Genomic DNA, 12,002 nt, shown 5'->3' with positions numbered 1-12,002 from the left:
TAGTTTTGAAGAGGAAAGCATAAATGTTTGCAATCGATTAAAGGAGTCCTCCCATATCAATTTGAGCCGTCAATGACAGCAATGTAGCAGACAAAGGCAGATGATGGCGCCGTTTTTTTTTTTTTTTTTTTTTTTGGGGGGGGGGTCATAACGCACGAGTGTTCGCTAAATTGCGCAGCCGTTATACCGACCTTACACGGAACCACCACTCGAGGCGCAGCCGCCTCACATTTGGCTCCCGCCACCACCGAGTACGTCCTGACAGTCACCTATGGGGCGCAGGAGCACACAAAGTATGTGTGAGAGGGCACAGGTATCAGGGGGGTGGTAGGTGTAAGGCAAAACGGGTTGTACCAAGGTTCCTGGTTTGAGACCCGTGACTTGTGTGGGGATGATGTGGGTTCTGTGGTGTTGGTCGTCGTGCTGCTGGCGCTCTTTCACAGAGAGGAATTGAAGGCGACACTTTTTGCAGCTCAACACAAATTTTCTCTGGACACACACACACACACGCGCCTTTACAGAAGCTCCTGTATTTTGCTTTTCTACTTCTTTCATTCCTTTCATCACTGTGCTGATGTGAAATGTCCATTTCTCCAGTGCGAGACTAATAAAGGTAAATCCAATCCAATCCAATTTTTTTGCAGCGGGCCACATTGTTCTTAGTTTCCTCTCAGGTGTCATTATGAATTTGGGGAAACCATGACAATGTTTAATCGCCTCCACTTACACATAAAACGCACAACAAATTAATGACTAACTAGTTATCAAATTTGAAGTTCAAAATAATGATTGTGGTTTACATGGGACAATTTGAAATGTGGGTTCGGACTTGGGCAAGTATGGACTACCACAAGTTTCATTTGCTTTTGCAGGCCGAATAAAATGATGTGGCAGGCCAGATTTGGCCCCGGAGGCCTTGACTTTGACACCCGTGTTTTAGCACAACAAGGACAGGGTAGACATTTAAATAGTCTGTGTGTGTGTGTGTGTGTGTCACCTGATGCTTTGTAAAGTGCTGCACATAGCAGTGGGCGGTGCGTTGGACCTTCAGACAGTAAGGACACATCAGGTTCTTGGTGTTGGCGTGAAACTTTTCAAAGTGAGTCCACACGTCCGAGTAGAAGGACGATCTGAAGTCGCACACCTGCCACACAACCTCCATTATATATATTTATATATCCTCCGCTCTCCATACATCACACTGACGGCAGATGAGACAAAGGCACTTTGAAAATGTCATGTCGGATGTCCCAGATCCACTAGTGAAAAGGACGCTTGGATCCTCTCCTCTTTCATCTAGAAGTGCTTCATACAACAAAGTGCTTTAGATTAAATGATGATGTATTTTGTGTTGTGTCACATGGTTTATTTTGTTTTGACTTCGCGAGAGTGGTTGCCTTTACAGCAGATCCTCTATTTTGTTTTTCGACTTCTTCCTTTTCTCACTTTGCTGCCGTGAAATGTAAATGTCTCCACCGCCAGACTAATAAAGGCTAATCTAATCCAACTCAACTTTATTTGTATAGCGTCAGTTCATTGGTGACAATGTCACATTACCTTGTCATGTGATCTATCAATAGTACTTTGGAGATCCACTGGTCGATGGTCGCGATCGATGTATCGAGCACCAGCGTGTTAGCGACGATATCTCACCTCACAAACATACGGCATCTCTCCTGCTTTGTGCGTGTTCTTCATGTGGCCCAAGAAGATGGGCTCGGTGGCAAAATCCAGCTCGCAGATCTCACACTTGGCTGCCACACAAAACGGGATAGTGAAGCTTTGTTACGCGCCGACGTTGAACGTGCGCGAGCGACTGACCGCTTGACACGTCTTGCTTGTGGACCGCATTCACGTGGCACACGAGTTTCAAGGCAGAGCTGAAACGACGGAAGCAGTGAGGGCAATTGGAGACCGAGCCCGTGCGGCAGTCCTCTTCGGCCACCTTGGCGCCGTGCGTCATCAAGTGGGACATTAGACTGCAAGTGGAGGAAAGCTATTGTGTTGTGATTGGAGAAACCCAAAGGAATATTTGACGATATAGTTGACGTTTCAGCCACTCAACCGCTTGAAAAACGGCAAATTTGAGTTTCTCACTGGATGTTGCTGGGGAGGGCCGTGGGACAATGCAGGCATTGGTAGGGCACGTGAGAGCGCGACTTGTGGAAACGCTCGACGACGGCGCTGCGGCCGGCGTCGGATCCGTAGTAGAAGTCGTCCACCATGATGACCAGTTTGCCGCGCTCGGGCTGGAGGACCGGATGGGAGGCGGGGAACCGGGCGGGGCCTGGCGAACTTTCCGACGGAGGGGTGACGGGTGCCAGAGTCGGGCGAGGTGAGGAGACCGCGTTCACCCCGTTGAGCTGAGGGTGACGTGAAAAATAAGGTGACGTGGGTTACGATGGTCACGTGGAGTTTGACAGATGCGGCGGAACTCACAGCGGGAGGGTCGTCTGCCAATTCCATGCTGGCCAGTGACTCTTTGTAGGCCTTCCTGATTCTCATCTTATGGCGCTTCTTGTCTTTCTTCCTCTTCCTCAACAGCCTGAGTTTAGTCACGCTCTCGGCAATAACAGGACTGCACAGCTAGGAGAGAGGAAATGGTGTCGGTTTGATTATCAGCTTGTTGGACTTCCATACCAGTCAACCTGCAAGGCACTGTGACCTGACCAACGGCTCAATTTTTCCTTACTTACTGAGAAAAAAAACATACGCGTGTGTAATATTTTATAGCGCAATTTTATGAGCAAAATTTCACATGTAAACATGAATACTTTTAACATGTTACAACACATTTCTAGCAATAATCAAGTGTGTTCTTTGTTGTAGTGTGGATTTTTTTGCTTTTTGCTGTGGACAACAATTCATTTGATAGCATTCCCCATCATAATTCATCTAAATAAGAAACTGGTATCCTCGACCATACTCTTGCAAATTCCCCCATTGTGGGACGAATAAAGGTTTTCTGATTCTCTGATTCTGATATTCAGTGTTTATCTTTTTAACGAGTGAAAATGCTCTTTCACTGTCTGCATTGCTGTGAGTCAGGCATTTAGACCATTAGTCATACTGTTCATAGGGATGTGGTAAAAAAAAAACAGATTTTCTTTTATTTTTATAGGTTTTTTTTTAACAGTGGTCAATCGCAACTCTTTTGACAAGCTGGTTTCTAAGGGGATTTATGTATTTCTTAAGATGTATAACATATATAAAAAATATGAATGATATTACTTGTTTTGTCGGTGGTCGACTTCACTTTTTACAAGTAGCCATATTTGTTATAATGAATATATAATGACAAAAACGGACTGGAAAATATCTCAAAATTATATTGAACAATGTTTGCGTTTCCCTGTACAAACTTTCTTGCATGCCGTACTCATGTAAAAATGTGCAAAAAAATCGTACGGAATAGGGCAAAGTACGGCCGTTCGGTTGACAGGCATGGACTTCCCGTAAACACGACGCTTGACTTGACTCGGCTCTCGGCTTCAACTTACACAAATGAATCCTCGCAGCTGCGAGATCGCCTTGAACTGAGATGAGCACACCATACACCTGAAAGGACGGACCGGACCTAATCGCATGTGCATGCACACACAACACACACACACCATCAGTAAGGTGAAAAGTGGCATTCTTGCGTTTGACTTTTAAACTTGTGGTGATGGCGTTGTACCTTTGTGGATATATTTTTTGATGTCGACGGCGGGGGCTTGAGGTGACAACGAATACAGCTTCTGCCTTACGAGGCTCTTCTGATGTTCCTTGAAAACTTTGTGAGCGGCTTGACCCGAGACCACGTCTGTGGAAACCATTTGTTCAAAAAAACAAAAAGGACAGATATGTCAAGACGAGAGACCCCCGATCCCAGCCCCCTTTGGCGGCGGCATACTCGTGATGACGGGGGCGCAGTCCGAAGGGGGAGGCGAGTGCACTACTGCCGCACACGCGGCCACGCGGACGCTAACGAAGCCGCTGGAAGAGCCGCTAGGACAGAAGTGTAGCTTCAGCTGTGTAGCGCCTCCTGTGGGAGGTTGCGCATCACATCAGACGGTCAACTTTGATGAAGAAGTTACCATGGCAACTGATGCTTCGTGTGATGTGACTGACCTCCAGGCGGTAGATGGACACGGCGACCATTCACTGAAAAGCTGAGACAAGTGTCTGACGACTGGATATTTCGGGAGAATGGGAAGACAAAAAGTAAGTCAAAGTGATCTTATTGATCGTGGCGGATGACAACAACAAGCGTTACCTCCGGCGTATCGCGCCCGTCTACCGACAGCATGGGACTGTGTGTCGTATTCACCAGCGAGTAATTCTTGTCAACTTCTACCCAAAGGAAACATGACGGCGGCTTTTTATACGGCTGACTTCATGATTACAATTCAACATTCATTTGAGAGGTTCACCTTCAATGTGCATCGACTCTTCTTGCTCCAACTCCATTTGCATCTCAGCCATCTGCACACACACAGAGACCTGCACCGATGAGAGGAGAAATTAAGGCTAGGGGCTAAAAAAATGAATGACTCAGTCACATAAATTGATCACAAAAGTTCACAAGACTTTTTCTCCAAGCTTCACTGGCACCAAATGAATAATTTGAATAATTCATATGATCAGTCATTCCAAAAATATTGGATAGCGAGGCCAGATTGATGACACCACCACTGATTTATTCAAAGATGTCCAACTAAAACTGATTTGACGTCAAAATGTACATTCAGGGTTCGAATCACAGTCTGGGTTAAAAAGAAAACTCATAAATGGAGGCAACAGCGTAATCTCAAATACTTTTGTCTCTTGTTTGCTCTGTGAAACATACAGTATTTATTTCTGGGTTGCTATTGGGATAAGTGTTAAGCATTCATTATTCCTGCTTTTGGATTACTACATCATTACAAAACGATTCTTTCAAAAAATCAACGGAGAAGAACATAAAACTACAACAATTAAAATTATAACACAAAAACAGATAATACTCTTGGAGCGAATCAAGTTGTGAGAGCAAAATGACACCAAGTTGTTCACAAGAGTATCTTTCAACATTGTCCATAATTTCTTAACTAATGCGCATTGTGTTACTTTTGGAATGATTTGATGCAAAGGTGAGCGGCTGGCGTGTTGCCGTGGACGTCCTCTCAATGCCGCCACCCCTTCACTCCAACTCAACGATGCTAAAATGCTAACGTGCTAACGCGGCAGCTACATTCCACCAATACTGTCAATCCTAAAAAAACAAACGTTTCCTTAACAGTTACGCGAATATTCTCTTACCTTTTGTGTGCCTTTCCAGTTTGTCCAAAACGCTTATCGGAGCGACACTGTAAGCATAAAATGGAGTCTTTTCACACCAAAAGCAAGAAGCAGCCCTTTAACCAGTAGTTACTAGCAGTTAGCCGCAGACACGCTGCGTGTGTGTGATATGGCCACTGGCTGTCGTGTAGCCTTCCGCCAATCATGCCTCACGCTTCATGGCGGATGGATATTGTTAGCTTTTGGAGGCTATGCTAACAGTTGTTCACCAAGCAGTCGACTCTCAGTTGATCCTCCATATGAAACCAAATAGTATCCGCAAATAATTAAAATAATAGCTATTATATTGTTAATATTGTCACATATACAAGCGGTGAAAGGTGTGTACGATATCATCAGTCTAAAGTTGCAGTGTGGTATCGGTCGGTCCATGTTACCTACTAGCATCGACGTAAATAAATATTTATCACATCTCGTAGTCAGTGCCTGGGGAGACGTTATTCTTAGTTGTTATTATTAATTTGAGTAAAAAGTAAATAACTTGTAATCATGCACAAAACGCATATAGTAGTTTCATACGCGTGATTATGAATCCTTCCGCTCCTGCCTCTCTGTCAGGCGGAGGGATAGCTTTATGCTATGCTAACACTTGCTGACCAGTCTACTCTGAATTAATATCGTTACGTTGTGGGAAGAAGCTATGTCTTCAACAGAGAGTACAGATTAAAATAATTATGTGTCTGACAAATATGTCCCGAAAGGTGCGCCTGTGTTTAATGTCACTTCGGAAAAATGAAGTCCAATAAAGTATACGCGATTAGCATTGACGTAATAACCAGACTAATTTCTATTTAAAACACAACGTGGTTTTGTCTGCCAAAGTAGACCACAAATAAACGAAAATTATTTTTACCTTTTAAAGTCCATCTCACACCGGCGAGTAACCTGATTCGAATCAGAACCAAAATGCACAAATCTGCTTGTTTATGCTAACTTAGATTTGAGGTTTAAAGCCAGACAAAGTCTTCAGAATTATTTGTCAATTCAGCATCAAGGAAGCATAAAATGAAAAATGTAAACCCCACACTCCATAACTGATGTTAATCTTTTCAACAGCAGCAACAATTTGCATAATAAAATGATAATCATAATTACTTCGTGTTTTTCTATGAACATTTTTACAGTTAAAACCACCACAGTTCATTTTTTAATTGTGGGGAGGCAACCATTTCCACCACGGCAATTTAAAATGAAACCCACATTGAATCTAGAAAACGCTGTAATATTACACATTCAAGATTACAAACGCGAGCATGTACGAAAGGAAATCGCAATGGCTTCAAATCAGATTTGCTTTGTTTAACATTTAGCCAACAGCATTTAGCAGATGAATTCACTAATCACAAGCACGTGTAATTTTAAACCTCAATCAATAGCTTGTCAAAGCCTATTTAAAATTGCATTTTCTGTGTAGCTATCTCTCTCTCTTCTTTCTATTTATAATTGTATTTTATTTATTGTATTTTATTTGTGATTGTATTTTATTTATTATAGTACCTATGCTTGTGACTGTGAAGTGTCCTTGAGAGCTTTGAAAGGCGCTTAAAATGTAATTTATTATTATTATTATTATTATTATTATTATTATTATTATTATTATTATTATGATTATTAATGACTTTTAAGACATTAAAGACTCGAAGCAAATAGCCGCTCGCAAACATTGAGCTGCTAATCGCTCCGATCCGCTAGGTGGCGGTAAGCATCACACAAGTCATGTCAACAATAACAAAAGAAAAGGCGAGCTAGATTCATTTTCTTCGTTTGTTTAACAAACAAAGAAGCATGTCGATGATCCACGAGCTCCAACTCGTAACGATTTATCTACTTTAACAACTAAGGAGACGCCGGATATTAGTCCGCTCCGAATTCGTCCAAAAGTGGACGTTCTGCTCGTAAGCTTAGCCTGCTAGCTGCTAAGTAGCCAATTCCGGAAGTTAGCTTCAAAAGCCAAGCAAGCCGAGCGGAAAGTAGCGTTGTTTGGAAATGTGCAAAGTCCAAATGCTGAGAGCATTGGTGAACGAGCGATTAAATGCCGCTGTGGAAGAAATCTTTGGACTGTTCGAAAAGACCCTCGCCGAATACGAAGAGGAACTTTGTCGATCCAAAGATGTGATTCAGCGACAACGTCAACTTCTTGCTGCTCGTGAACCTGCGGGAGTTGTCGACGCTACAGGTTGCCACTTTTTCTCGTCCGACGTGCTCGTGTTTTCGGTCAGGGTTGGCAGCCACAACTTGTAAAATGATGGGCAGTAATTTCATTTGTGCTGTTTGTCATGCATATTAGCATATTTGACAATCAAGCTGACTTTGACTTTAAAATCACAATTGTTTGCCATATGAGCATTTCCAAAACATTCCACTCGCCTTGTTTCCTTGGTTGGTTATGGCGATTAATTCTCCTACTTTCTCAATCACCACAAAGCAAAGAACTTCTCATTAGTTGCAAAGTAGCTGCGTGACTAGAATGAATATTTTTTGTGTCTCTAAAAAGGACATTTGCAGAGAAGGTTTTGTGCGTGAACACCTCTGGTAAGTTAAATCACAAAATTCCTTCACATTCGAGTAAAACAGGATCACTTGATGACATTTCAAGAACACTTTGGTTTTGTCTGCTCTTTAGGGGCGGACCTTTTTGATTGAATGCCTATTTTCAGTCTAAAATCACCCCAAATAAGCCAGTACAGGTCGAAATTCTGTGGGTCTCAAGTACCGGAGAGTTTTTTTGGCCAGATACGACATTCCTTATCATAATTATTGTATTGAAAACACCACCGTTTTCCTGCAAGTCATATATTAAGTTTGTTTTATTAATCCAACCCACCTTAAACGGCGGTCCCTAAACATATTATTTGACATTAAACTGATCTGCGCTGCAAAAAACAGCAATCTGCATAATGTAGGTGCGACAGTGACTGACTGATGTTTTGTGCTTGTTGTAATTTGTGTCCTACAGACATCCAATCCAGTCAAGAAGATGTTCCTCCTGAATGTCAGGAGGAGGCTGAGCCATCCCGGCTCAAAGAGGAGGAAAAGGACCCCACCCGACACACAACGGAGGCAAGATGCTACGCGAGGCGGATATCATCAAGTTCCACGTGAAGACTGAAGACGAAGAAGACGAGGCTCAGTGGTCACATTTTAGGTGGCTTTGCAAAATGCTCTCAACATTTCCATGGACATTTGTAAAAAAAAATAATAATTGACGATTGGCTTTTTTTGGGAACATTTTTAATGCAATGAAACTCCTGAGGGAGGAATCGAGCCCTGTTGTGACTAGCGTAAATCACAGGTGTCACCCTGTGACGGATGAAAACGATACATTGATGTTTCGTTTTTATTCCACAAAATTGATTTCTATATCATCACTATCATAACATAATTAGCTTAGCCAGTTCATACTTCGATTTCAAGGAAGAATGGATCGATTCTGATGTCGTTTTGAATGATGCGGCTCAAAAGTTCGAATGAAATGACAATTAAACATGGAACTCGATACCCGGCACTAATGACTAATTAGGGGCAAATTGATTGCCTAAGACAATCAAACCCGTTCTGAGCTCATAGCATAAACGTCTTAGCCCTAGCGCTAAGTCAGTTATGCTATGATTCCAAGGCGCTAAAAATATTATGGTAGGAGGCTGACTGGTAGAATATTTGTCTTCGGCTCTTAATTAATTAGCGAACGCAATGATTTGACGAGGACTCTAATTATGAATTTTCAATAACGATTACCGATATTAATCAAAAATTGAGCACAAACTGCAGTTCGCGAGCCGAATTAGACCCCGGGAGGTGTGCAAACATGGCTAAGCTAATTATGCTATGATTGTGACTGTATATATATAAAGTAAATCTCTTTGCCTCCTGTAATCTCAGGACCGAAAGTGAGCAAACCCGACCGCATGCGCGCTCTTCCCCGACGTCGGACTGCGAGGAGGAAACGGCGTCAGACTGCGACGAGACAGACGGCAGCGAGGAAAGCGTCCCAGCGTCAAAAATCAACAAGACCTTTGTCTGCTCCTTCTGCGACAAAACCTTCAGCCGCAAGGACAGCTTCATCCGACACACCCGAGGCCACACGGACGAGAAACCCTTTGCCTGCTCCAAGTGTGGCAAAAGCTTCAAGTACCGCTACGAGATTAGCCGCCACATGAAAATCCACACGGGGGAGAAACCCTTCAGCTGTTCCGTCTGCGGCAAGACCTTCGGCCGGCGCGAGCACTTGCTGTCGCACACGCGAAGTCACACGGGGGAGAAACCCTTCGGCTGCTCCGTGTGCGGCCGAGGTTTCAGCCAACGCTCGCACTTGGCCACGCACTCCCGAACGCACACCGGCATCAAACCCTTCTCGTGCGCCGTGTGCGGGAACAGGTTCTCCCTCAAATGTGTTTTGATCGCACACGTGAGGACCCACACGGGCGAGAAGCCCTTCACATGCTCCGTGTGCGGGAACAAGTTCACCCGCAAGCGTAATTTGCTGACGCACGTGAGGAGACACGCGGATGAAAAAAGTAGGCCCATGCTGTGTGCGTGACGCGACGGGTGGAGCTTGCGTCAATCCTAAACTTGAGTTTAGGATTGGCAAACTTTTTGGGAACAATGACAGAATTTCAGGATCCAAGCTGCGGCTGGTGGTTGGCCATCGAGTCCATTCATTTACGCGACAACCGACGCTTCCGGACAAGTCGTGTCCATAATTTGTAGTATCGCTTGAAATGACTTCTACTGAGCGTATTTTATAAAGATTCCAGCGCATATAGCTATAGTTTACCTTTTAAGACTCGCGCTGAATCTTCAGGAAGTCTTGTTTTTGACATGGTGACGAGTCCTGACGAGAAAGCGACACACAATGCATTTTGGGTACTTTGTTTGGTCTGAAAACGTCGATGGCGAAATTAGAAGGAAAACACTTAAATAACGTGATGGTGAATCCTTGTGTGTTGCACCACGACTACTATTTGATAGTAGTTGACACAAATTCCCAGCAGACAAATCAGCCCATTTCCAACGCAGCTTGGGCGCCATCTTGTGCATTTTCTGGGACGCTACATTGCAGTCCAGGTGCCTCAAAATGACACGCAAGGACTTCTTGAATCGATTGCAAACATTTATGCTTTCCTCTTCAGAACTATTTGAATCATATTCATAACTGGATGAGTAACAAGAAAGCATCTTCACCGAATCTGAAGCCATTGTTTTGAATCTCGAGCAAGGCAAGACGTCCTGGCATGACATCACGAACAAGGGGGCGGGACCTTCTGAAACTCCATTTCCGGTTTCAATTTGAAGTTTTGGGACATTAACTCATTTGTATTGGTGTTTTGCATTTGACTAAAATATCAGCCTACGTGTTTTCGGTATTTAGATGCTATAAAACATTTTTCTGATGTCAGGAAACAAAAAAATAAATGGTGTCGGTTGTCCTTGAAATGACCATTTGCACTTCTTCCTTTCTGTACATACACTACATTAAGCACATGAATATCTGTTGTTTTAATTCAAGCACCATATTTCTTCAAGAATGTGAATCTTTTTTTTTTTTGCCGTCACATAAATGGGCGGACATTTATTTTTAAATAAGAAAAACTCACCAAAAAAGGGACTTACTGTAAGGAAAGTAGCTAAACACGTAATCTTGACTCTCTGGAATATGATCTCTTCCCATTTTCAAATCCCACCTCACACCTTAATACATGTATGGTTTTCCTGAGTTGAAAATATCCAATTAAATTTGAATGCGCTTGACGTCATTGTTGACGCTCCTGTTTTAACGCTAGAGATTTGTCATCAATTATAAAATGACGGCGCAATTAATTTTCTGGCCACCTGGCGTCCTAAATCTGCAATTAAATGATTTCCGGAAAGAAGGAGCCCTCACACAACCATGCGAGGTAACTTCAAAATAAAGGAATTAAAGGGATTTGTGATTTTTTTTAACATACCTGTCAAACTTGGCTAATAGCTGCCCTTATAAATGATTACAATTACTGTATAAAAACAGTACATTATTACACACGGTAAAGAAAAATACAAACATCAAAAGCGATAAAAAAAAAATACAATTGGGGATTACTTTTGCTGTTTTGCCGATAGGCGGCAGCATTGTCGTTGGCTACCAGCAGTTGAGACTAACTAGATTTGAGCCAATATAGTCTTTGTGGAATCGGTTCACATTTTCCCCACCGTATAAAACGTATAATACGCCGTACATTTGAAACGATAAAAACATATACATTCGGGGGAAACGTATACATTGACAATAAAAGCGTTTCCAAACGACACGTTGACGGAATCAGATTACGTCGACGTGTCTTTTGGACGCTTTTATTTTGAAGTGAACATTTGTGTTTCCGGCTTGTTTGCTTCAGACCGCAAAAAAATTACTATTATTATTATATTATTATTATTATTATTATTATTATTATTATTATTAATAATAATAATAATAATAATCCTTGTTGGTTTAAAAAAATGTGACCTGAATTATTGAAATGGTCGTTTAAGTATCACGAAATGCAAGGCGGAATAGAACAAGTCCATGTAAAGTACCAGTTACGTTTGAGGCGAAAACTGAGAAGCACTTAATATCATAGTTTTCAATTGTCTTATGAGACGTATTACATGATATCAGGAAACAGCCATGCATATATATTTTGTTAGTGATGTAAGTGACTGAA

The 12,002-nt window shown here is 42.5% G+C and overlaps 1 protein-coding gene across 1 annotated transcript; it reads left to right on the top strand.

Moving 5' to 3' along the window:
- The first annotated feature begins 7,072 nt into the window (after positions 1-7,072).
- LOC148883266 (uncharacterized) lies at positions 7,073-11,148 on the top strand. Its single transcript, XM_089023309.1, is given in 4 exon segments — positions 7,073-7,498; positions 8,279-8,356; positions 8,359-8,467; positions 9,202-11,148. Coding segments are annotated over 4 exon segments (1,035 nt in total). The 5' UTR covers positions 7,073-7,308; the 3' UTR covers positions 9,860-11,148.
- The last annotated feature ends 854 nt before the right edge of the window (positions 11,149-12,002 follow it).

Source organism: Hippocampus bargibanti, linkage group LG20 (genome assembly GCF_051943395.1).
Source record: "Hippocampus bargibanti isolate YZ-2025 linkage group LG20, ASM5194339v1, whole genome shotgun sequence".
Lineage (NCBI taxonomy): Eukaryota > Metazoa > Chordata > Actinopteri > Syngnathiformes > Syngnathidae > Hippocampus > Hippocampus bargibanti.
The sequence above is the reverse complement of the archived record's forward strand: the minus strand, read 5'-3'. Positions and strand labels throughout refer to the sequence as shown.